A 27,506-nucleotide genomic window follows, 5' to 3' on the forward strand; every position below is an offset into this window, starting at 1 on the left:
GCGGCGGAGTTGGCCCTGCGTCCAGGTTCAGGGCAGGTGAGACTCGGCGGCTATTCGCAGCGCCCGCGGTTACTCGCGGCAAGACTGGAGGCGCTCCTAGGTCAGCGGGGAGATGGTGATCAGAGGGCCAGAGTGAGGGTGGGATTGAGGGACTTGAAACCCCAAATCTGGGGCTCCTGGAGCAATGGTCCCAAAAAGTGTGGCGCCCGCGATTTGGCTGTGGAGGGTCGGATGCTTCCAGGTTCTCTAAAGTGGTCACTTTACCCAGCTCTACTCACCGCAGGCAGGAACATTAGTGGAAACTACGGGTAAGGGAGGACTACTTTACCCGAAAGACTTCAGCGTCCCTTTCTCCATCAGACTCCAGCCTTGTCTTCGCAGCCCTGTGCCCCGCTGCTCCTGGCTGTGAGCACCCCAAATCGGGGCCGCGATCCCTGGATAGCAGCGGGTCCGCCGCGTATCTCCCCTCACGGAGCAGTGTGTGCAGGGTGCTTCCACGCTTTGGTGCCTCAGGTTTCTCCTTAAGTGTTTAGTCGCCTGCTTTGCAATCCCAGTGTCCAGAGGTCCCTAGCCTGAGTTCCTCCAGGTATGTATCCAGGGAGGAGCTTAGTGTAACTTTGAGCCTAGCTGGGTTTCCGACTGTGGGACTCTGGCTGGGGGTACAGAGATTTGGGGCCCAGGAGAAAAATGCCAGCCAAGAAAAAGCTGTTCCTGAGCCCATAGGAACAAGCCATGCTCTTACGAATGAAGGCTGCAGCTCCACAGGCAGCTGGTACCCATCTTGAGAAGACACACCTGTGACCTGAGGCCTCCTGCCAAAACTATGAGGCAAGGCTGGAGTCTGGAGGTGGAAGGGGTTCTGGAGCTGCTGGGGCTGCAGAGGTTACTTAGCAAGGCTTGGATCAGGTGGCCACTTTCAGAGAACAGGGAGAGACCATGGAGGTTTTGACTCAGAATAGAGGGGAGACGATTTACCTGAGATGGTGAACAATCTATAGGGTGGAGAAGAGAAGGCATTGTAGGGCAGGGTGGTTGAGGGAATAGTTCAGGCGGGGCAGAAACAGTTGTCCCAGCTGGCCACTCTGCAAGCTGCAAGGCAGGCTTGGTGTCTCATGGCTCCTTTCTCCTCCAGCTCTGCCTCCTTAGCTCCCTGACCTTGCCCAAGAGGAAGAAGAGATGACCAATTCCCAGGTGAGGTGCAGTTTTTGTTTTTCAGTCCAGAAGGTGTCTACTCTTGAGGAAAAAGATAAGTTCCTCTTTCTTCCTTAGGAAAGAAGGAAACCAACATTTATGGAGCACTTACTGCATGCTAGATATACTCAACATTGATTTTTCTTTTAATTCTCACAACAGTTGTGAGAAGTGGATATTATTCCCATTTTACAGATGAAGCAACTGGCTCAGTGAGGTGTAGAGACGTGTAAAGTTCACCAAGCTGTTAAATGGTGGAGCCAGGATTCATCTCTAGGTCTATTGCCTCTGATGTACATGTTGTCCATGGACAAGTCTTCTTATCCAGGGACGGAGCCTAAATTGTCCACATCTAGAGGACTGGGCCTAATCTGTGAAATGAAGAACTCCAAAGGGAGTGCTCCCTTCTTGCCTGGTGCCCTTCTTTAATTTTGGTCTTTTCTGTACCTAACATGATGCTTGTTCATTTCTCTACTTAGTCATGGCTGCTCTGTGCTCATTTGTAAGAGCAAAACAAATTGACTTAGATGCAGTTCTTACTTCAAAGTGTGCGGTTTCTTTGGGGGAGATCAATATATCCATGTATAAAATAGAGATTACAGTAGTCCCCCCTTATCCGAGGGGAGGGATTCAAAGATCCCCAGTGGATGCCTGAAACCATGGATAGTACTCAACTCTATATATACTATGTTTTTTCCTAATTGACAGGCTAATGGGTAGGTAGTGTTTGCAGCATGGATATACTGGACAAAGGGATGACTCATGTTCCAGGCAGGCCGCTAGGCAACTCAGAACTGGCACGAAATTTCAAACTTACAAATTGTTTATATCTGGAATTTTCCATCTCACATTTTCAGACCATGGTTGACCTTGGGTAACTGAAAGTGTGGGAAGTGAAACCAAAAAAAGTGAAACTACGTGTAAGGGAGGACTACTCTACTACTCATGTATACATTAAATAAAATGAAAAGAAGCTGTACTTAAGTGCCAGTTTGAGGACTGCAGTCAGTGGTGTCTGTGCTAGAGGAGGGGAAAAATCAGTGTGCACCCAGTGATTGAGGAAGACTTCCTGAAGGAGGTGAGCTTTATATTTCTTAAAGGGAAGACTGGAGTGTGTGGTGAGCTTCCATACCTCTTTCAAGTCTCCGCTTTTTTTGGTGTTAATAATTGCTTTATGGCCTTTATGATCAGTTTTTACAGTGTTTCGTGGGTGCTTGAGTAGAATGTATATTCTCTAACAGAAGGTGCCAACTTCTATAGGTGTCCATAAGATCTGACTTGTTCAAAATTTCTGTGTCTTTACTGATTTATTTTTTTTGCTCGACCCATCAAAAATTGAGAAAAAATGTGTGGAATCTCTTTGAGTAGTGGATATGTCAATTTCTCTCTGTAGTACTTCCATTTTTTAAAATGTAATTTGAGGATATTTTATGAGGTACATAAAACTTTAGAGTTCTTATGTCTTCATGGAGAATTGAACTTTTTATCCTTATGTAGTCACATTTTATTTCACTAGTGATACTTTTTGTTTAGAAATGTATTTTGTTTGATGTTAGTATAGCTATTCCAGCCTTCTTTTGGTTATTATTTGCATGGTTTATCTTTTTTCATACTTTGACTTTTAGCTTTTTCATGACCTTATGCTTTAGGTGTATCTTTTGTTAACAGTTTATAGCTGAATTCCCTCTCTCCCCCTCAATCTGATAATCCCTGCCTTTTTAACTGGCAAGTTTAGTCTATTTGCATTTAGTGTAGTTATTGATCTATTTGATGTGTTTATACTATCTTACATATTTTATTTGTCCTTTTTTTCCTTTTTTTTCCTCCTTTCTTACCTCTTTGTTGTTGTTGTTGGTTTTTAGGTGGTGAGAGGTTTTTTTTTCCCTCTGTACTTCTTTGAAATTTATAACCTATATCTATTCTTCTGATGGTTACCCTTGAAATTTTATCATGCATATTTGCAAGTCTGAGTTTAAATATTTTAACGCCTTTCAGAATAATGAAAGGACTTTAAAACTCTTTACTACTGATCACATCCCCACTTGACTTATAAGCTATTGTTTTCTGCATTTTAGTTCTGTCTTTTAAACTTAATAACTTAGATATTATGAGAATTATTATTTTATACAGACAATGTTCATTTGGATTTGCATATATATTTACCACTTATTTGCTTGTTATTCCCTCTTGTATCTCAGCCCTTCCTCTGGAATCACTTTTCTTTTCCCAGAATACATTCTTTAGAAGGTCCTTTTTAATGATCTTTAGGCATTCCATTTGTTATTTTTTTCACAATTGCATGTTATTTCTAGATAATTTCTTTGCTTAATCATCTTATAATTGCATCTTTTATTTTTTCAAATAATTCATGTATTGCTGTTCAGGTTCTGTATCTGATAGTTTAAATATCTATAATTGTTGGTAGTCTAAATCTGTTTTCTGCTGATTCTCACCTTTGGTGACTTTAATTGTGAGCTCACTGATATGAGTCCTATGGGAAATTATCTCCAGAGAGAATTTGCTTCTGCTCCTAATGTGGGGTGATTCCATTTCCTCAGAGGTCCCAGGTTAAGCTAAGCTCCCCACCCTGCAGCTGGTACAAGGTTCCATATCCCATAGCAGTGCTGCTGTTGGCATCTCTCCAAGGGGCAAACCTTATCCCTTCCAACTGACTGTCACTCTGCTCTCAGTTCACTGGGTTGTTTTGTTTTATTTTTCCTTTTCAGTTGTGGGGAAAAGAGTATTCCTTGTTCTTTGTTTCTAGTTAGGTGAAATTCCTTGTTTTTTTAAAATAATGGTGTTGACCTATAAAACTTATAAATATTTTTACCATCTGGTTTAGTATTTTTAAACTTCACTAGTAATCCAAGAAATGTTAATTAGAATATAATGAATTTTTTCTATTAGAAAATATTTCTATTAGAAATGTTAATTAGAATATAATGAATTTTTTTGCCACCTATCAAATTGGCAGAGATGTCTAGTAAAACTGTTAAATTAAATGTCATTTTTCTACAAACTTTTTGGAGGGCTTTTGGAAATAAGTGTCAAAAGTCTTTAAAATGCCTATACCTTTGACCTAACAATTCTACTTCAAGGAATTTTCCATAAGAAAAAGAACTGATAAATGCATAAAATTTAAATACAATGATATAACTTGCAGTATCATTATAATAGTGAAAACTGGGAAGCAACTTGTGTCCAATACCAGGAGATTGTTAAATAAATTATGATATATCCATAAGATAAACCACTATGCAGCCATTAACAAGATGTAGGAGAATATTTACTAATAAGGGAAAATGTTCATGATATTTTAATTGAAAAATGTTAAAAAAAGAGGTAAAGAATATCCTTAATTTTAAAAATTTACATATATATGCCAAAATGTAAATACGGTAGTCCACCCCCCCTTCTCTGCGGTTTTGTTTTCCATGGTTTCAGTTATCTGCAGTCAACCGGGGTCCAAAATATTAAATGGAAAATTCCAGAAATAAACCATTCATATGTTTTTTTTTTTTAATTTTATGTATTTATTTATTTATTTTCCCCCAAAGCCCCAGTAGATAGTTGTATGTCATAGCTGCACGTCCTTCTAGTTGCTGTATGTGGGACGCGGCCTCAGCATGGCTGGAGAAGCGGTGCGTTGGTGCGTGCCCTGGATCCGAACCCTGGCCGCCGGCAGCGGAGCTCACGCACTTGACCGCTAAGCCATGGGGCCGCCCGATTCATATGTTTTAAATTGCACATTGTTCTGAGTAGTGTGATGAAATCTCCTGCCTTCTGCCATCAGCTCCCTCTTTCCTGGGACACGAATCATCCCTTTGTCCAGCGTATCCATGCCGTATGTGCTACCAGCCCATTAGTCATTTAGTAGAGGTCTAGGTTATCAGATGACTGTCTCTCTATCCCAGTGCTTGTGCTCAAGTAACCCTTATTTTAGTTAATAATGGCCCCAAAGTGCAAGAGTAGTGATGCTGGCAATTCATATATGCCGAAGAAAAGCCATAAAGTGCTTCCTGTAGGTGAAAAGGTAAAAGTTCTTGACTTAATCAGGAAAGAAAAAGAATCATATGCTGAGGTTGCTAAGATCTATGGTAATTTTTGTTACAGTATATTGTTATAATTGTTCTATTTTCTTATTATTGTTGTTCATCTCTTACTGTGCCTAATTTATGAATTAAACATTATCATAAGTATGTATTTATAGGAAACTCATAGTATATATCGGGTCTGGTACTGTCCATGCTTTCAGGCATCCACTGGGGGTCTTAGAATGTATCTCGGGCAGATAAGGAGGGACTGCTGTAGTAGTTATTTTGGAGCAATGTGATTATATATTTTGTATTCTTTTCTGTAGTTTTCTCTTATTTTCTGTAATAATTAGCACTTTTGTTATCAGAAAAAAAGTAGCAAATGAGGAGCCGGCCCCGTGGCATAGCGGTTAAGCTCGCCCACTCTGCTGCTGGCGGTCCGGGTTCGGATCCCGGGCTCGGATCCTGGGACGCACCGACGCACCGCTTGTCGGGCCATGCTGTGGCAGCGTCCCACATAAAGTGGAGGAAGATGGGCACAGATGTTAGCTCGGTGCCAGTCTTCCTCGGCAAAGAGAGGAGGATTGACATGGATGTTAGCTCAGGGCTGATCTTCCTCACCAAAAGAAAAAAAAAAAAAAAAGCAAATGAAATGTGATTCTCTTTGCAGTGGCAGGGGGAGGGGGTTATTTGAAATGTTTGTTGTTTTATCATCAAATTTTCTTTCCATAGATGAATGGTAATTATATCAATACATACCCTAGGCAAAAAGTCATAATTTAAGTGTCTAGGCTAGAAATACAAGCCAGCACTCTATCAAACTAGTGGGCTAGATTACAGACTCAGAGTTCCTAGTGTATTTTTTTAATCATATAAAAAGAATATGCAGCATGTGGAAAAAATCCTCAGCCAAGTGAATAAATAGTACAACTGTATTGCAGAGACATTCTAGAAGCAAGGAATATGAAGAAAAACCAGAGATTGTACTTTCTTTGCATAAGAGCAAATAGATCATAGGCTGAGAGGTTTCATTTCTATTGGCAGCTAACTTAAGTGTGCCTGTCCTACTCACCGTATGTAGGATCATTATAGACATGGGAACATTTCAACACTGCAAATGATTTTTCAGCTTAATCTGTAGTGGTACAGCCATATATACACTTGAGGTTGCTTCTTCTTTAATAGCTGAAATACAACCTTGGGTTGGGCATTAAAAACTGTGGGTTTAGGCATTTAAACCTACTATATAGGTTATTTCTATTACATTTCTATACATTTCTATTATATTTAGGAATAAATTTTAGAAAATAACAAAATGTAACTGATGCGATTATTCATTATTGACTAAGAACAAATCCAATTTTATGTATGTACCTGAGTAAATTTGTAAAACAAATTCCTTAACAAATATTGTCAATCTCCCAATATTCAAGACCAAGTCAAAATATTAGCAATGTCCCTATATTCAAGACCAACTTGAATATTTTCATTTTTACAGCCAGTTCCCAAAAGCTTCTGATAATTAAGAATTGAAAATGAGTGCTGCAGTATGAACATGCCTAATTACTGGGAATTTATTTTGATCAGCTTTGTTTTAAAGTTGCTGTATCTCTAGATTTAGCAATTTTGCATTAATTCACTGTGTTATGATGAATGTTTTATATTGGAAATAAGTTTGTGATGATTGAGAAACAGAATTAAGACAGTGGATAGGTATCTAGAACATACGTCTTAAGTGTACCTTTGTCACATATATGTACTCTTAGAAAATAAGAGTTACAGTTATTATAGACTAAGCATGAATGATTTGATGCTTGAATTTCAAGACTAACAAATCATTATTGAATTATTTCAAAGCTTTACAAAAGACATTGAATTTCATTCTTAGAGTCTTCCCATGATACAACTTAGTCTTTCTTCTTAGAACCGTAATAAATACAAATAACCACACTAAAAGATTTATCACATCCTTATTCATATTAGACGTTTTATAGTAATTGGGAAGAAAAGCACTAGCTTTTAAGTAATCCCAGAAAATCTTTTTCAGTTCATAGGACACCTGCTTGCCTATTGCCAAAACTGCCAGTTCTTATCAAGGGCATTTTAATACCTGTCCACTCTATTCAGGTATGAATGCAGCTGTGTTTACACTTAGTAGTAGTTAGTCTGTAAGATAGTCTAAGAACCTACAGGTTTGCTTGAAAATAGGAATGACATCTTCCTACTCAAATGAAAACTTTCCATTTCAGGAAAATAGGAGTCAAGAAACTGTCAATATGATCTATCAGAAGAGTTCTGAACTCCCAAGCAAATAGTTACTGTTTAAAAATATTATCATTGCATATTGATATCTGTTATTCTCATTTGGGTTTATATTTTGACTCTTTATTTCACTGATGTATCCCAGGTACCTAGACCAATGTTCTTTAAAAGTCTTTTTAAATTAGAAGTTGATTTATTTTATTAAATGCTGTTTTGCCATCCTGTGAGATGATCATATGGATTTTCCTCTTTCACTTGTTATGGTTATATATGTAATAGATTTTCTAGTGCTACCGGTATCAGTCTAAATTCTCAGGTTCAAATAACAAAAACTCACTCTAGCTAAAAGGAATTTATTGAAGGATATTTGGTAGCTCATAGAATCTCCTCAACAGCCAGAGAGACAGGCCTGGAAGCCACACAGTTTGGAATAATGCCCAAATCACATAGCTGGACTGTCCCAGTGGAGACACCACTGCTGCTGGGCCAGACACCACAGTTTGCACTGCTGACCCGGGACCCTAGACACCACCCCTAGAACATTTGCTTCTACTCTTCAGGAAGCTGGTTGCCTCTGCTGCTGTCCTTACCATTTCCAGCCACTAGCTTCTGAATTAAAGACTTGTGCAAATGCAGCTGGTTGGCCGACCAAGCTACAAGGGATGATGGCAAGCTAGTTTCTGGCTTCTATCTTGGGGACACACAAATTCATAAGGTGAAGAATTCCCTAGACATAGGACAGGTGTTTAAAGGTGCTGGGTTACTAAAAAGAATGATAGATCTTGTTTAATAATAAAAGTATCCGTTAGCCTGCCTAGTTAGGCAGCATTCAGTGAACTTAATGTGAAAATATACCTTTGAAATGAAATGTAATGGAACCTGGCTGTGTAGATAAGTAAGTGTATAAAGAATATGGACATCTCCAAGTATGGGTCTAAAACATATATATAACATTATGGGTCTGTGTATAGTTGTGGAGAATAAGGGAAAGGGGAATAGTTAAGGCTGAAACAAGTTTTAGACAGCTAGGTGAATGGTGATACTCTTCACTGAGATAAGGAACAGAGGAGATGGAGGCTGTGTGTGTGTGTGTGTGTGTGTGTGTGTGTGTGTGTGTGTAGGGGGGAGTTAGAGGACAGTTTGAAGTGCCTGTGGGACACCCAGTTAAAGAAGTCTAGAAGGCAGGTATCAAGGTTTGAGACAGACCCAGGTTAAAGATACAAATTTCTGTGTTGTCACCATGTATATGGTCATTAAAGTCATACGCTTGGTTGAGATCATCTGGTCAATATGTGAGAAGAAAAGAAAAAGAAGATAATCAGAGAAGACCATTGAAGAACACAGATATTTATGGAATGGGCGCAAAAAGAGGGGCCAGAGTAGAGGTTATGTTGCAGGAAGGCAAGATGGTACAGACCAATTAGGAGGCAGAAGTGAGAGATCATGGTGGGTCAGAATCAAGTGGTGGCAGCAGAGATAAAAGAGACCTTTCAAAAGACTTAGTGATGGATCAGATATGAGGGATGAGAGAGAGGAAGTCAAGATGACTCCTGTTTTTCTGACTTGAATATCTGGGTGGTTGGAAGTGTGGTTTCCTGAGTTAGGGAACACTGGGAGAGAAGCAGGTTTGGAAAGAGAGATAAAGTCAGAATTGAGCATGTTGATTTAAATGCCTTTGAGACATCCAAGTGGAGATTTATTTCACTTGGTAGATACTGACTGATTATCTGTTATAGATCAGGCACTGTGCTTCACCCTGGATGTTCATCAAGCAGATAGCTGGGTCTGGAACTCTAGGTCTGGCGTGAGGTCTTGTCTACCAATGTACATTTGAGAGATGTCAGTATTCAGATGGCATTTGAAGCTATCAGGATAGATGAGATCACACAGGGAGAGTGAGAAGAGGGCCTAGGCTCCAACCCAGGGAACCCCAACATTGATGAGTTGAGTAGAGAAGGAGATTGAGAAAGAGTGATCAGAGAGGTAGGAGAAAAACCAGATTACTATGATATCCAGACTAGGAGGAGAGAGTTTTGAGGAAGAGTTTGTGTCAACAGGGCCAAATAATGCCAAGGAATGAAGCATAAAAAGAATTGAAAACTTTGCATTGAATTTATCAGCAAGGAAGTCATTAGTTATCTTAGTGAGGATGAATTTGTAGAATTGCGATTGCTGGATCAAAGAATATGTTTGATAAATATTGCCAAATTGTTCCCCAAAAAATTTTGTACCAGTTTATACTCCTTTCAACAGTATATGAGGGTGCCTATTTGCTCACACTCTCACTAGTAATGGGTATGATAAGTCTTAATCTTTGCCCAATGGATGGGGAAAATAATGGCTTATTGTTATCTGAATGTCCATTTCTTTGATAATTTGTGAGGCAGCATATCTTTTCATGTGTTTATTGGCCAGTTGTTTTTCTGCTAGGAAGTACTCATTCAGATCATTTTTCATTTGTCCATTTTTAACTGGAGCGTTATATCTTTTTTAAATTGATTTTTAAGAGCCCTTTGTATTATTAGGGTTGGTGGGCCTCTGCATTAGGTATATGTATCTTTTAAATTTTCTTATTGTTCTTTTAATTATCCTTATGGCTCGGGGCAGAGCTCTGAAGTCCCTTTGACTCTGTCTTCCTTTCTCAGTGTTGCCAAGTTTACCCTTTGTACCACGAACACTGGTGTAGATGGTTGCTCATTACTGTTCATTGGTGTTTTAGGAACCTGTTACATTCAAGGATGTGGCCATGGACTTCACCGAGGAGGAGTGGGGGCAACTAGACCCTGCACAAAGGGCCCTGTACAAAGAGGTGATGCTGGAGATCTATGGCAACCTGGTCTCAGTGGGTGAGGACAACTACTCTTCAAGAATTTTTGTTTCCTTGGTTGTTAAAAGCTGTCGGCTCTTAAAGCGTTTAACTAAGCGAGGGCTTGAGAGTCAGATATCAGAGTGTCCAAATCACTATTGAAAGAAAAATGTTGCTACTTAAGTAAAAACCTGAGTCCCCCCGCCCCCCGGCCCCCGCATATGTATGTCTTTTTTTTCTTCATTTTGTTGAGGTGAAATTCACATAATATAAAGTTAACTGTTTTAAAGTGTATAATTCAGTGGTATTTATTACATAACCTCCTCTATCAAGTTCCAAAACATTTTCATCACCCCAAAAGAAAACCCCATATCCATTAAACAGTCACTCCCCCTCCCCCCTCCCTGTAATTACTTTTCAATTAGAAAAATATTAAAACAAAGTATATTGCACATAAAGTAAAAAGTGTCTTTTAGGCTACTTTCTATTTATATTTGCATATAAGCAGGCAGAAAATATATAGCTCACACATATATTTATTTTATGTCTGTTCATGTATTTATCTATTTGTTTATTTTACAGAAATGAGTTCTACAACTTTCCTTTCAGTCAATAATATATTAGATATCTTTACATGTCAAAATATTTAAACCTATTTCATTCTTTTTAATGGCTGTATCATATTCCATTGTGTGATATATTGATGTACTGAAATTAACTTCTTAACCAATGCTTTATTGATGGATATTTAAGATACCAATTTTTCTCTGTTATAAATAATGCTGAAATAAATGTCCTCGTACATGTATTTTGGGATACTTGTTCCAGTGTTTCTATAGAATAAATATCTAGAAGGGGAATTGGTGGATCAGAGATTATATATTTACTTTTCTATCAAATTGCCCCCTGAGAAGTTTGAGTCAGTTTATATCCCATCATGAGAGTTCCCACTCTTCACACTCTCACTGACTCATCGTCTTTTTATTCTTTGCCTGTCTGTAAAGTAGGAATTACCATCTTTCGATTTTCTGCTAGTCTTTTCTTCCTCACAGTAAAACGGAAACACCACTCTTCAAGTTGCTTAGGCCAAAAACCTTGAAGTCATCTCTGACTCCTTTCTCTCTCACCTCCAAATCAATACATCAGCAAATCTGCCAGCTCTGCTTTCAAATTGTATCCAGAATCGAATAACTCCTTACCACCTCCACTGCTGTTACCCTAATCTAATCAACCGCCCTGCCTCTCTCATTGTTGAATAGCCTCCTACCTGGTCTTCCTTCCTCCCTTACCTCATCCCAGCCTATTTTTCATATGGCAATCACTCTGATCTTTTAAAACTCTAGTTCAAATCAAAACCTTTTCATATCGTTGTCTTTCAGTTGGTGAATGGTTAAACAAACTGTGGTACTTCCATGCTATGGAACACTCAGCAGTAAAAAGAAACAAGCAATTGATTCACACAGCACCTTGAATAGATCTGAAGGGACTTGTGCTAAGTAAAGAAAAGTCAGTCTCAAAAGGTTACATACCATATGATCTTGTTTATATAACATTCTTGAAATGACAAAATTATAGAGATGCAGAACAGCTTAGTGGTTGCCAGGGATTAGGGATGGGGAGAAGGGGAGTGAGAAGGATCTGGCTATAAAAGAGTAACACAAGGGATCTTTGTGATCAAACAGTTCTATATCTTGGGCCGGCCCCGTGGCTTGGCGGTTAAGTGCGCGCGCTCCGCTGCTGTTGGCCTGGGTTCGGATCCCGGGCGCGCACTGGCGCACCGCTTGTCCGGCCATGCTGAGGCCGTGTCCCATGTGCAGGGGCTAGTAGGATGTGCAGCCATGACATGCAACTATCTGCTGGGGCTTTGGGGGAAAAAATAAATAAATAAATAAAATTATAAAAAAAAAACAAAACAGTTCTATATCTTGACTGTGGTAGTTACACATCTATACATGTAATAAAATTGTAGAAATAAGTACACACACTCACAAATGAGTACATATAAAATTGGTGAAATTTGAATGAAGTCTGTGAATTGTTGAGCTCATCATCTTAAATGTAAACAAAATTATAAAAATTGGATTTGAAAAAATATATTTTCGGGCCGGCCCTGTGGCTTAGCGGTTAAGTGCGCATGCTCCGCTACTGGCGGCCCAGGTTCGGATCCCAGGGGCGCACCAACACACTGCTTCTCCGGCCGTGCTGAGGCTGCGTCCCACATACAGCAACTAGAAGGATGTGCAGCTATGACATACAACTATCTACTGGGGCTTTGGGGGGGAAAAAAAGAAATCTTAGAAAATACAGATGATTAATGAAATTCCATTCCCCATTTTATTTTTAAATATATTCCATTAAAAATGGAATATTATTCAGTGCTAAAAAGAAATGAGCTATCAAGCCATCAAAAGACATGGAGCAAACTTAAATGCATATAACTAAGTGAAAGAAGCCAATCTGAAAATGCTATATATTGTATGATTCTAACTATGTAACATTCTGGAAAAGGCAAAACTATGGAGACAATAAAAATATGGTTGCCAGGGGTTAGAGGGGCAGTGGGATGAATAGGCAGAGCACAGAGCATTTTTAGGACAGTGAAACTATTTTGTATGATGCTGTAATGGTGGATACATGTCATTATACATTTGTCATTATACAACACCTATGGAATGCTTTCCATACACCAGGAATGAACCCTATTGTAAACTCTGGATTTGGGATGATAATGTGTTAATGTAGGTTGATTGATTATAACAAATGTACCACTCTGTCGAGGGATGTTGATAGTGAGGGAGGTTTGTTGAGGGAAAAGGGGAATGGGCAGGGGGCATATGGGAACTCTCTCCATTTCTGTTATATTTTGCTGTGAATCTAAAATTGCTCTATAGAATAAAGTCTATTAAAAAACAAAACAAAACACTGCAGCAAAAACAAAAAACCAAAGTAAAGGGGTTGGGGTTAAAAAAATCAAACCCACAAACCACAGAAAACATCTTGTAAGATTTGATGTGTACACTTCCGTTATTATTTCTGATACATAATATATACACATATGTAAATATGTACTTATACAAAATGGTGTTATACAATTCATACTTTTGTAATCTGCACTTTACACTTAATATATTGTGCCCATCTTTCTATTTTTTTATCTTTTCTGACTCACCAATCTCAGAAGATCCTTACCCCTAAAAGTTAACAGAAGTACATTTTGCATACAAAATTTTATATGTATTTCAGGAGGTTCATCAACTCCCTGAAGCCCATCCATGAATCCCTATCCATTTTAATAGCTGCATGGTATTCCATTGTATGGAAATACCTTGATTTATCCAAACATTTATTAATTGAATTAAATATTTATAATGGACACTGTTCTAGACACCAGGGATACAGCAGTGGACAAAACAAAGTCTCATCATGTGGCACTTACAGTGGGGAGAGAGATAGACAATAGAGAAACGTAAATATGTATATATCAAATGATGATAGTGCTCTGAAGCAGGGTGAGGAAAGGTGGGGGTAATGGTAGAGTGAGTGTGATCAGGAAAGGCTTCTCTGGTAAGGTGACATTTGGTCAGGGATCTGAAGGAAGTGAGGGAGCAAGCATTGGGCATATCTGGAGGAATAACACTCAGTAAACAATCCACTATTATTGTGTCTTAGTGCGTTTGGGCTGCTATAACAAAATACCACAGACCAGCTGGCTTATAAACAACAGAAATTTACTTTTCACAGTTCTGGAGGCTGGAGGTCCAAGATCAGAGTGCCAGTATGGTCTCCGTGTGGCAGACTTCTCTTTGTATCCTCATATGGCGGAAGGGGCTAGTGGACTCTGTGGGGCTTCTTTTAAAAAGGGCACCAATTCCAATCACGAGGGCTCACCCTTGTGACCTAATCACCTTCCAAAGGCCCCACCTCCTAATACCTTCACCTTGGGCATTAGGTTTCAACGTATTCATTTTGGGAGACACAAACATTCAGATCATAGCATGTTGAATGTATGTCTCCTTTCCTCTTATTTTGCTGTTAAATGGTGCTTTAATCTACATTATTGTACATTTGTCTGATTATTTCCTTAAGACAACTTTCTAGAGGTAGAAAATTGTTATGTCAAAGTGTATGTATCTTCTAAGGCTTTTAACACCCACCCCCCAATGGAAATATCTGTATGCCAGCCATTGTTCAAAGTACTTCACTGGAATTAACTGATTTGATCTTCACAGTAACCCTGTGAGATAGATGGATATTAACATCATCTGCATTTTATAGACGAGGAAACCGAGGCACAGATATCTATTTTTCTGTCCATTCTGTAACCTCATTACTTTTTAGTCACTGGTTCATCATGGACATGATTCCACATCAGTATATCCAGATCTACCTCATTCTTTTTATTTTTTAACCTCATCCTTTTTTAAGAGCTGGACTGTATTCCTTTGTACAGAAACACTAGAATTCATTTGACTAGTCTCTTCTTGATGGAGATTTAGGCTATTTCCAGTTTGGCAGTATTATAATGTTGCAATTAATATTCTTATGTACATATCTGCTTAGAGTTTTTAAAAGGTTTATGCAATGATTTTGGATTTGACAATTTTTTTATGATTGTTATATTCTACTAATGGATTATACGTTTGTCTTGTTTAGTGTGTTTTGCCTTGAATTCTGCTTTGTCACACACTAATGTTGCTCATCTGCTTTCTTTTTAGCATTTGCCTGGTATATTTTTGTCTCTTGCAAGCTGAATATGGCTAGATTTTTTTTAACCTAATCTTGGAGTCTCTAAGACTCTAAGGGGAATTTAGCCCATTCACATTTTTTTTTTTAATTTTTAAAAATTTTTTGTTTATTGCAGTATCATTGGTTTATAACATGGTATAAATTTCAGGTGTACATCATTATACTTCTATTTCTGCATAGATTACATCATGGTCACCACCCAAATATTAATTACAACCCATCACCACACACATGTGCCTAATTATCCCTTTCGCCCTCCTCCCTTCCCCCTTCCCCTCTGGTAACCACCAATCCAATCTCTGTCTTTATGTGTTTGTTTGTTGTTGTTATTATCTACTACTTAATGAGTGAGATCATATGGTATTTGACCTTCTCCCTCTGACTTATTTCACTTTGCATAATACCCTCATTGTCCATCCATGTTGTCACAAATGGCTGGATTTCATCATTTCTTATGGCTGAGTAGTATTCCATTGTGTATATATACCACATCTTCTTTATCCATTCGTCCCTTGATGGGCACTTAGGTTGCTTCCAAGTCTTGGCTATTGTGAATAATGCTGCAGTGAACACAGGGGTGCATGTATTTTTACGCATTGGTGTTTTCATGTTCTTTGGATAAATACCCAGCAGTGGAATAGCTGGATCATATGGTAGTTCTATCTTTAATTTTTTGAGGAATCTCTATACTGTTTTCCATAGTGGCTGCACCAGTTTGCACTCCCACCAGCAGTGTATGAGAGTTCCCTTCTCTCCACATCCTCTCCAACACTTGTTGTTTCCTGTCTTGTTAATTATAGCCATTCTGACGGGCGTGAGGTGATATCTCATTGTAGTTTTGATTTGCATTTCCCTGATAGTTAATGATTTATAGCCATTCTGACGGGCGTGAGGTGATATCTCATTGTAGTTTTGATTTGCATTTCCCTGATAGTTAATGATGTTGAACATCTTTTCATGTGCCTGTTGGCCATCTGTATATCTTCTTTGGAGAAATGTCTGTTCAGGTCTTTTGCCCATTTTTTAATTGGGTTGTAATTTATTTTGTTGTTGAGATGCATCAGTTCTTTATATATTTTGGAGATTAACCCCTTATCAGATGTTTGGTTTACAAATATCTTCTCCCAATTGTTAGGTTGTCTTTTCGTTTTGTTGATGGTTTCCTTTGCTGTGCAGAAGCTTTTTAGTTTGATGTAGTCCCATTTGTTTATTTTTTCTACTGTTTCTCTTGCCCGGTCAGACATGGTACTTGAAAATATGTTGCTAAGACTGATGTCGAAGAGCGTACTGCCTATGTTTTCTTCTAGAAGTTTCATAGTTTCAGGTCATACATTCAAGTCTTTAATCCATTTTGAGTTAATTTTTGTGTGTGCTGTAAGGTAATGGTCTACTTTCATTTTTTTGCATGTGGCTGTCCAGTTTTCCCAACACCATTTGTTGAAGAGACTTTCTTTTCTCCATTGTGTGTTCTTGGCTCCTTTGTCAAAGATTAGCTGTCCATAGATGTGTGGGTTTATTTCTGGGCTTTCGATTCTATTCTGTTGATCTGTGTATCTGTTTTTGTGCCAGTACCATGCTGTTTTGGTTACTATAGCTTTGTAGTATATTTTGAAATCAGGGAATGTGATACCTCTACCTTTGTTCTTTCTTCTCAGGATTCATTTAGCTATTTGGGGTCTTTTGTTGTTCCATATAAATTTTAGGATTCTTTGTTCTATTTCTGTGAAAAATGTTGCTGGAACTTTGATAGGGATTGCATTGAATCTATAGATTGCTTTAGGAAGTATGGACATCTTAACTGTGTTAATTCTTCCAATCCAAGAGCATGGAATATCTTTCCATTTCTTTGTGTCTTCTTCAGTTTCTTTCAGCAACGTCGTATAGTTTTCAGTGTACAGATCTTTCACCTCTTTGGTTAAGTTTATACCTAGGTATTTTATTCTTTTTGTTGCAATTGTAAATGGGATTGTATTCTTAATTTCTCTTTCTGCTACTTCATTGTTAGTGTATAGATATGCAACTGATTTTTTTATGTTGATTTTGTATCCTGCAACTTTACCATATTTGTTTATTACTTCTAAAAGTTTTTTGGTGGATTCTTTATGATTTTCTATATATAAAATCATGGCATCTGCAAATAGTGAGAGTTTCACTTCTTCCTTTCCAATTTGGATCCCTTTTATTTCTTTTTCTTGCCTGATTTCTCTGGCTAGGACTTCCAGTACTATGTTAAATAGGAGTGGTGACAGTGGGCATCCTTGTCTGGTTCCTATTCTTAGAGGGATAAGTTTCAGTTTTTCACCATTGAGGATGATATTAGCTGTGGGTTTGTCATTTATGGCCTTTATTATGTTGAGGTACTTTCCTTCTATACCCATTTTATTCAGAGTTTTTATCATAAATGGATGCTGTATCTTGTCAAATGCTTTCTCGGCATCTATTGAGATGATCGTGTGATTTTTATTCTTCATTTTATTAATGTGGTGTATTACGTTGATTGATTTGCGAATGCTGAACCATCCCTGCATACCTGGAATAAATCCCACTCGATCATGGTGTATAATCTTTTTAATGTATTGTTGTATGTGATTTGCTAGTTGAGGATTTTTGCATCGATGTTTGTCAGCGATATTGGCCTGTAATTTTATTTTTTTGTGTTGTCCTTGTCTGGCTTTGGTATCAAGGTAATGTTGGCTTCGTAGAATGAGTTAGGGAGCTTCCCCCCCTCCTCAATTTTTTGGAAGAGTCTGAGAAGGATAGGTATTAAGTCTTCTTTGAATGTTTGGTAGAATTCACCAAGGAAGCCGTCTGGTCCTGGACTTTTATTTTTGGGGAGGTTTTTGATTACTGTTTTGATCTCCTTACTGGTGATTGGTCTATTCAGATTCTCTATTTCTTCTTGATCCAGTTTTGGAAGGTTGTATGATTCTAAGAATTTATCCATTTCTTCCAGATTGTCGAATTTGTTGGCGTATAGCTTTTCATAGTATTCTCTTAATAATCTTTTGTATTTCTGAGGTGTCTGTTGTAATTTCTCCTCTTTCATTTCTGATTTTACTTATTTGAGCTTTCTCTCTTTTTTTCTTGGTGAGTCTAGCTAAAGGTTTATCAATTTTGTTTATCTTTTCAAAGAACCAGCTCTTGGTTTTATTAATTTTTTCTATTGTTTTTTTAGTCTCTATTTCATTTATTTCTGCTCTGATGTTTATTATTTCCCTTCTTCTACTGATTTGGGGCTTTGTTTGTTCTTCTTTTTCCAGTTCCTTTAGGTGCATTGTTAGATTGTTTATTTGAGATTTTTCTTGTTTGTTGAGATAGGCCTGTATTGCTGTAAACTTCCCTCTTAGAACCGCTTTTGCTGTATCCCATAAATTCTGGCATGTCGTATTTTCATTTTCATTTGTCTCCAGGTATTTTTTGCTTTCTCCTTTGATTTCTTCATTGACCCAATCGTTGTTCAGTAGCATTTTGTTTAATCTCCATGTATTTGTGGCTTTTCTGATTTTCTTCCTATAGTTGATTTCTAGTTTCATACCATTGTGGTCAGAAAAGATGCTTGGTATTATTTCAATCTTCTTAAATTTATGTAGACTTGTTTTGTGGCCTAACATGTGATCAGTCCTGGAGAATGTTCCATGTGCATTTGAAAAGAATGTGTATTCTTCTGTTTTTAGATGGAATGTTCTGTATATATCTACTAGATCCATCTGTTCTAGTGTGTCATTTAAGTGGTTTGATTCTTGACATTTTATGAATTCTGTTTAAGAGGCCCCCCCCTTATTATTTGGAAGTTCTAAATGAATTCTTGTTTCTTTCCTTTTTCCCTCTATTATTGTTTTGAAATTCAACCTCTTATTTTTATCCTTCCATTAGTTACCCTTAAGATTTTAACATGTTTTAAAAGTTATGTTTTTTGGGCTGGCCCAGTGGCTTAGTGGTTAAGTTCAGCACGCTCCACTTCGGTGGCCTGGATTCACAGGTTCAGATACCTGGATTCACAGGTTCTAGACCACTCTTCAGCCATGCTGTGGCAGTGACCCCCATACAAAGTAGAGGAAGACTGGCACATATGTTAGCTCAGGGACAATCTTCCTCAAGCAAAAAGAGAAAGATTGGCAGCAGATGTTAGTTCAGAGCCAATGTTCATCACCAAAAAAAAAAAGTTATGTTTTTCAATCCGTAGCAAGTGTTAATCAGTATATAAATACCAAAATATAGTACGTAAATGGAAATATAAGTTTCCATTCTCCAGAGTCTCCAGAAAAGACAGGACCATTAACATGCTTTTGCTTAGCTTTGATACACACACACACACACACACACACACACACACCCCTTCTCCCTATATCCTCTGTTTTGTTGAAACCATTTATAGTTATCAGGTTTTTTTACATTGTACCTCTGTTTCCTCAGGATTAAATTAGCCGTAATTTTTATGGGAGCCCTTTCTTTCCATAATTTCTTATATCCCACATCTGCCTTTTGCTTGGAATTTTTTTTTTATTTTCAGATAAACTTTCTGAGTCCCTGCATGTTTGAAAAGGTGTGTATATTCACCCCACTCTTGACCAGTGGTTTGACTGAGTAGAGACCTCTAGATTAAAAATCATTTTCCCTGAGAATGTCCTAGCAATTCTCTTTGTTTTTAAGCATCTGATATTGCTGATTCCAATCTGATTCATTCATTTAGTCATTCTCTCCTATTTTATTTATTTCATTTCATTTTATTATTTTATTTTATTTTACCTGTTTTTCTTTTCTCTCCCTTCTGGAAACATTTAGAATTTTCAGTTTATCCTAGAATTTTGAAATTTTACCAGGACATGCTTAGATGTGTGATTGGGTTTTTTTTCAGTAATCATGTTTGCCAGTCATTGAGCCTGTTCATCTCTGAATCCTTCAGCTCAGGGAAGTTTTCCCTTGGTATTTCATGAGATTTTGTTGGAAAAAGAGAAAAAGCTTTACTGATTTCATTGTTCATATCTTTTTTTTTTTTTTTTTTTTTGCAAGGACGATTAGCACTGAGCTAACATCCATTGCCAATCCTCCTCCTTTTGCAAAGGCTGATTGGCCCTGGGCTGACGTCCGTGCCCATCTTCCTCTACTTTATATGTGGGATGCCTACCATAGCATGGCTTGATAAGCGGTGCATCGGTCTGCGCCCAGGATCCGAACTTGTGAACCCCTGGCCACCAAAGCAGTGTACGCGAACTTAACCACTATGGCACCGGACTGCCCCTCATTTCTACTTTTTCTATTTCATGTCTCCCTTTTCTTTTTTGGGGGGTGGCAGCTGAGGAATATTGGCCCCAAGCTAACATCTGTGCCAATATTTCTCTATTTTTATATGTGGGACGCTGCCACAGCATGGCTTGATGAGCGGTGTGTAGGTCCATGCCCAGGATCTGAACCTGTGAACCCTGGGCTGCTGAAGCAGAGTGTGCCGAACTTAACCACTATGCCATCGGGCTGGCCCCTCCCTTTTCATTTTTTGTTTTGACTAATTTTTGTCATCTTCACTTTTTTTTTTTTTTTTTTGTATCTTCTTTTTGCCCTTATAGGGTAATCATTGGTTTAGGTTTGGGATTCTTGACTATAGTTTTTTTCCTCAGGACTCTAGAGACATTGTACCATTGTCTCCTGCCAATCTTATTCTCTTCTCAAGGGAGTAACTTGTTGGGTTTTTTTTAATGTTTTGTATGCTTATAAGATGTTTTCTTGATCTGCATATGCAGATATGTGCATATATTGGTACGTCTTTTTTCAGCACTCTTAAATGGTACGGGGGAATACTTCCAATCTAGAAGAATCAAATTCTCTTTCAGATTAAGTACATTTTTGTTATTTCTCCTTTGTTGGTTTTCTCCTTCTGGATCTCTTATGTGTAGATGAGATCTTCTAGATCTGTCCTTCATGATTTAATATTTTTCTCATAATTTCACTTTTTAAATCCTTTTCCTCTGAGTCCTGGGAGAGCTCTTCAAATTGATCTTTTAATTGACTAACATAGTTTTCCACATTCTTCAGTCTGATATTCTGCTACTTGCAGCCTCCATTGAGATTTTTAATTTAACAGTCATATTTTTCATTGTCATAAACATTGTCTCATTCTTAAAGCATCCCCTTTTCCACACAGGAAAGAAACTTTACAACTGTGCTGAGTGTGGCAAGAGCTTCAGTCGGAGCACAGACCTTCGCTATCATCAGAGAATTCACACTGGAGAGAAACCTTTCGTATGTGATACGTGTGGCAAAGGCTTCAGTTATAATACAAATCTTCGCGTTCATCAGAGGGTTCACACAGGAGAGAAACCTTTTAAGTGTGAGGAGTGTGGCAAGGGCTTCAATCAGAGCTCCAACCTTCGCATCCATCGGAGAGTCCACACTGGAGAGAAACCTTTCATATGTGGTATATGTGGCAAAGGCTTCAGTTACAACACAAATCTTCGAGTTCATCAGAGAGTTCACACAGGAGAGACACCTTTTAAGTGTGAGGAGTGTGGCAGGGGTTTTCATCAGAGCTCCAATCTTCGCATCCATCAGAGAGTCCATGCTGGAGAGAAACTGGACAAATGTGATAAGTGTGGTAAGGGCTTCAGTGAAAGCATAGATCTCCAAGTGCATCAGAGAGTCCACGCAAGAGAGACTGTTTAAATGTGAAACTCTTAAAACAAACTTTCAGGCTTATCAGAAAGTCCACACAGGAGAGAATCCTTTAAGTGTGAGGAGTGTGATCAAGACTTCAATCACAGCTCTAATCTTCACATTCTCCAGAGAGTGAAATTGGAGAGACACTCTACAAATGTGGTGTGTGTGATAAGGGCTTCTTCTGAGCATAGATCTTCAAGTATATGGAAGAATTCACAGGATAAAATCATTTTTATGTGGTAAATGTGGTAAGGGCTTTGGAAAGAGTGCTAACCTTGAGCTCATCAATAAATCCACACAGGAGAGAAATGTTACAAATGTGCTGAGTGTGGTAAAGGTTTTGTTTGGAACACAGATCTTCTCAGAGAGTCTACACAGGAGAAAAACCATTAAATGTGATACCTGTGATAAGGCTTCAGTTACAACACAAACCTTCCCGTTCATTAGAGAGTCTACACAGGGTAGAAACCCTGTGCATGTGAGAAGTGAGCTCAAGTCTTCACATCCATCAGATTTCATGTGGGAGAGAAACCCTACGAGTGTGGAGAATGTGGCAAGAACTTTTTCTAGAGTGCATATCTCACCCTTGACCAGAGAGTCCGTTCCTTCTGTAATCTCTGAGCTCCGTGAGACTGCAGCCATGCGTGCTTCACTCACCATTGTGTCCCCAGCTCCTAGCGCAGTGCCTGGCATGAGGAGCCACTCCGTAAATATTAGTTGAATGAGAATCCATGTGGGAGAGAACTCCTGTTCGTGTGATGTGTGTGGTAAGAGCTTCAAGGTCCACATGTTGAAACCTTTTTAAAAAACATGTTGTGGTAAAAATTTCAGTCAGATCATGGGTTTCATCATGAGTTAATCCCTGCAGGAGACAAATCTTCTTAACCTGGCAAATATACTAATGGACTTAATCAGAGATATCATATTAAATCAGTGTAGTAAATTTAAAAATACAGATCTTTAACATAAAAATCCACAACCTCCAAAACTGTCCATTGTAAAAATACTTTGGTCAAAACTCATACGTTAAAACATGTATCTAATTATTTTTCAGGAAAAAAAGATCCTATGAATACCCTAATGAAATTATGTGTTGGGCTTTGGACTGACCACGTCTACATAAGATTGACTCCACTAGAATCTGGTAGCGGTAGCCATTCTTTTTTTGTGTGTTTCATCTCATAGAGGCATATGTTAGACATAACCGGTGAGTTATCTAGGACCAGTGACTAACAAGGTCTGCCTCTGGAAAAGATGCCCCTTACCTGGCAAGAGTGCCCTTCCAGGCTAGAAGCCTCCTGGCCCTAATTGAGTGTCTCCCTGTCCATCATGTCACCAGGCTGCTGGGTGTCTCACACCATGGATTGTAGAAATCACCAGGTGAGGCATCTTCAGGGTAGAAGAGATGGCTAAAGAAAGGGGCTGGGTCAGGGTTTATGGAAGGGAGTTAGAGGAGAGGAAAGCAGTTCTGAAAGGGTAGGGAATGGTTAGAAGGAAAAGGAAAAGAACAGTACCTGGAAGGTAGGTCATGGGATGGTGGGGTGGACAGCCCACAGGTTTCTCCAAAGTCTCTAGCAAGTGTATTGACCCCCAGTACAGGGCTCTCCCTGGAGGTCTGTGCTGGCCAAAGAGTGGTGTGTAGTGGGTAGAGATGGACCCCATTGGCATCAGGGCCATTTGGGTCCAGGGGGAGAGGAACTGCTGAGAAGGGCTGTGGAAGGCAACTCTGTGCCCCATCGTTTCCCCAGGTGGGCCAAGGTAGGAGGGACCATTATCCGTCCAACGGAAGAAAGGAACATGTATGAAGGCAATAATAAGGTTGACCACCTTCAGGAGGCATAAATTAATCAGAGACAGAGCCTGGGGGCCTGGCCATGAAGAGGGAGGACCTGAGCCAGTGGAGGTTAGGAAGAGTCAGTGACCAAGTTTCATCACTAAATCTGGGTAGAGAAGAGAGAAAGTTTGTCAACATTTCCATCAAATCCTTCACCTAAGAGCAATGTGTTCTACTCTGTGCTCCCTAAGCAGCCATTTCAGAGGAAAGGCTATCCATGATTAGAAAGACTTTTAGGCTCTTTAAGAGGGCTTCCATGGCCCATTGGCCTAAGTCAGGAAAGGGAGTTGTTATCCTCAAGGACTATAATGGCAGCTGGCACGTGGGAGGCACTCAAATATCGGTGAATGAAGGTATTAATAAAATTCTCACAACTCTGAGGTTTTATATTATTTTCTTTTCCTTCTTCCTCTTTGTTTTCCTCTCTGTCTCTTCCCTTATATTTTTTCTTTCTCTCTGTTTTTAGATTTAAAAAAATATTTTAAGTATAAAATATTTGAGACATACAGAAAAGTTCAGAAAATAATAACTTTTCTCACTTCTGAGATTAAGTAGATGTTAAGATTTTTGCCATATTACCTTCAGATATTTTTGTTAAAGGAAAAAAACAACAGATACAGCTAAAGCCTCATGCTCTATCTTTTCTGTGAACTCTGCTCAGAGGTAACCATTATGCCTAAGTTACTGTGTATTACTCCTGTTATTTTTTTTTCTTATGACCTGTATGTCCATGGTATTTTAAATTTTTATATAGATTATATAATATTGTATATTATCTTTTTGCAGTTTGTTTTATTCACTGAATAAATTCCTATTACATTTTTGAGATTTTTGAGATTGTTTTATGCTGATGTTTTAGAACTAATTGATGGATTTTAACTTCTGTCCTATTCTAAGCTATCAGATAGATATTCTTTTAATAAATTATTTGTATACCCCTGTGCCAATAACACACTTTTGACTATTTCAGCTTTATAGGAATTGTCTTGGCTATTTAAAGCCCCTTATTCTTTCATATAAATTGTAGGATCAGCTTGTCAAAATCCTTGAAAAAATCTGTTGGGTTGAGATTCTGGGGGTTTTGTTTTTTTCTTTTTCTCCTCTTTCATTCTTTCCATTGGATTATGTTTTCTTTATTATCCCTTTATTTGCCTCTACAAGATTAGTAGTTAAATTTTATCTCTTTTTGTTTTATGTTAACACGCATAGTTTAAAGTCTGTATTATGCCCTCCTTAACAATATAAAGAACACTAACTCTTTTTCTCCTTCTCCCATATTACATGTTATGTTGTTTATGGTTTTAATTTCATTGTGTTTTTAACAACAACAACAACAAATTGTCACTATTATTGTTGCTGTAAATAACCAGTACAAGTTTGGATTAACATACACATTTGCCAATTTCTTTCCACTAGTTCTTGCATTTCCTCCTTCCTTCTGAGTTCTATTTCCTCAGCCTCTGAGAGCAGAGGCATATTGTGTAGTAGTTACAAGCACCAACTCTGCAGCCAGACTGCCTGGGTTTGATATCCAGCTCTATTGATCTCTGGCTATGTGACCTTGAGCAGATCACTTAATTTCTTTGTGCCTCAATTTCTCCTTCTGAAAAATAGGAATGATAATATTATTTACTTCTTGGGGTTAGTATTAGGATCAAATGAATTAATACTTGTAGAATGATTAAAATAAGGCCTGGTACATACTGAGCCTTATAAAAGTGTTTCTTATGTAAATAAAATGAAATCCTCAGTAGTTTTTTAGCAAGTGTGCCTGAGAGTAGTAAATTCTTTATTTCTCCCTTACTGTTGAATTATAGCATAGCTGGGTATAGAATCAAAATTGACATTTATTTTTATTCAGCAGTTCCTTAGCCTTTAGTGCTGCTATGAAAATTCTGTTATTAGCCTAATTGTTTTTCCCTTTGAGACAGTCTGTCTTTTCTCTCTGGTTGCTTTTAAGATTGCCTCTTTATTTTTAAAGAGGTTTTGCAAAATCCTGAAAATCAGAAAAATGTTCTGCCATTTTACTAAATGTATCTGGATGTAGGTTTACTTATATGTTTCTTAATGAGGATACATTGTGCTTCTACAGTGCTATTTTTTTTTTTGAGGAAGATCAGCCCTGAGCTAACATCTGATGCCAATCCTCCTCTTTTTTTGCTGAGGAAGATTGGCCCTAGGCTAACATCCATGCCCATCTTCCTCTACTTTATATGGGATGCCGCAACAACATGGCTTGCCAAGCGGTGCGTCGGTGCGTGCCAGGGATCCGAACCCGCAGCCCCTGGGCCGCCAAAGTGGGACGCGCACACTTAACCGCTATGCCACCAGGCCAGCCCCCTACAATGCTATTTTCTATTTTATTAATTTTTTATTCTTTATTATATCAATCTACTTCTTTTAGGTTTATCTTTTTTTCCTAGCTTCTTGAGTTACATGGTTAGAGCTTATTTATTTTTAGCCTTTCTTATTTTCTAATAAATGCATTTCAGTGAATTTAATACTTTGGCAGCATCCTTTCCAGAAGACAGTTTGGCAATATATATCAAAAACATTTACAATGTCTAAGCCTTTTGACTCAGAAATTTCACATCTAAGAATCTGTGTTAAGGAAAAAAACATCAGATGAATTATGTATAAAAGGTATGCATTATGTATAAAAGGTATGCATTACCATGTTATTTCTACTATTTTTAAAAATAAGGAAAGGATTACTTTACAATAACAGAAATATTTTTTCTAAATCATAATATATCTGTATAATGCAGTATTCTCCAGCAAGAAAAATGATGTTTGTGGATCATTTTTAATGACTTAGGGAAATATGCATAACATAGCAGATATAAAGACACACACATAGAGGAAAAAACTGGAAAGAAATACACTAATATATTAACAATATCAGTGGATGATTTATTTTTATTTTTTATTTTATGCTTTTTAGGATTTTGCAAGCAGTCTCTAATGCTTCCCAATCCCTATTGACAGCAGTATTGATTCCTTTAATTACAAAATGATATATATATATATCTCTCTTATAAATTATCAAACTATTATGAAGCAAAAGTAAATATAACTGGTTTATGATGGAGTGTCAACTCAGTGGGTTATGTATGATCATGAAATAGTTTTATTTTTTTCCAGTCTGCCTTCATTCATATTCTGTTGAATCCCCCTGAGTGAATGAATGAATGAATGAATGAATATCGAGTGGGAAAGAGAGACCCTGGAGGAGGGTTTTAGGAAACAATAGGAGTTGTTCTGAGGGGCCGGCCTGGTGGTGTAGTGGTTAAGTTCGCGCACTCCGCTTCGGCGGCCCCAGGGTTCGCAGTTCGGACCCCAGGCATGGACCAACGCACCATTCATCAAGCCATGCTGTGGCAGCATCCAGCATACAAAATAGAGGAAGATGGGCACAAATGTTAACTCAGGGCTAATCTTCCTCAGCAAAAAGAGGAAGATTGGCAATGGGTGTTAGCTCAGAGCCAGTCTTCCTCACAAAAAGAAAAAAAATCTGAGATACCATTTCCCAGCTATCAGATTAGCAAAAAGTTGAAAAGTTAAAAAACCCATTGTCAGTGAGGCTATAGAGAAATAGGCATTCTCATACATTGTGGGGGAGGTTGCAAAATAGATCAACTCCTATTTGGAGAGGAATTTGACGATATCTACCAAAACTATAGATACATTTACCTTTTGATCCAGTTATCCTATTACTGAGAATCTATCCCACGGATACACCTGCACATGTTCTTTGAAAATATTTGGCATTGTTTCCAATAGTAAAAAATAGAAAACAACACAAATGTCCATCAATAGAAAACTAGTTTAATAAACTGTATCCACATGGTGGAATGGTATGCAGCTGTAATAAAAAGTAACAAAAATTTTCTTATTGAAATGGAAATATCTCCAAGATATATTATCAGATGAAAAATGCAAGGTGAAGAACAATGTGTGTATGTGCGTGTATATAAAAATATAT

At 38.1% G+C, this 27,506-nt stretch overlaps 1 protein-coding gene across 5 annotated transcripts; it reads left to right on the top strand.

The window, feature by feature from the left end:
• The first annotated feature begins 15 nt into the window (after positions 1–15).
• Positions 16–27,506, top strand: LOC131413206 (zinc finger protein 239-like). Of its 5 annotated transcripts, none has more exons than XM_058553805.1 (4): positions 16–138; positions 1,133–1,191; positions 10,207–10,333; positions 21,176–27,506. In XM_058553805.1, exons 2-4 carry the CDS (start codon positions 1,177–1,179, stop codon positions 21,691–21,693), a joined length of 660 nt encoding a protein of 219 aa, XP_058409788.1. In that variant the 5' UTR covers positions 16–138; positions 1,133–1,176; the 3' UTR covers positions 21,694–27,506. The 5 variants fall into 5 exon arrangements, with proteins under 5 accessions (XP_058409788.1, XP_058409787.1, XP_058409791.1 ...); XM_058553804.1 differs by having other exon boundaries at positions 20–100; XM_058553808.1 differs by lacking the exon at positions 16–138 and adding an exon at positions 154–308.

This window comes from Diceros bicornis, chromosome 13 (genome assembly GCF_020826845.1).
Source record: "Diceros bicornis minor isolate mBicDic1 chromosome 13, mDicBic1.mat.cur, whole genome shotgun sequence".
NCBI classification, from domain to species: Eukaryota; Metazoa; Chordata; class Mammalia; order Perissodactyla; family Rhinocerotidae; genus Diceros; species Diceros bicornis.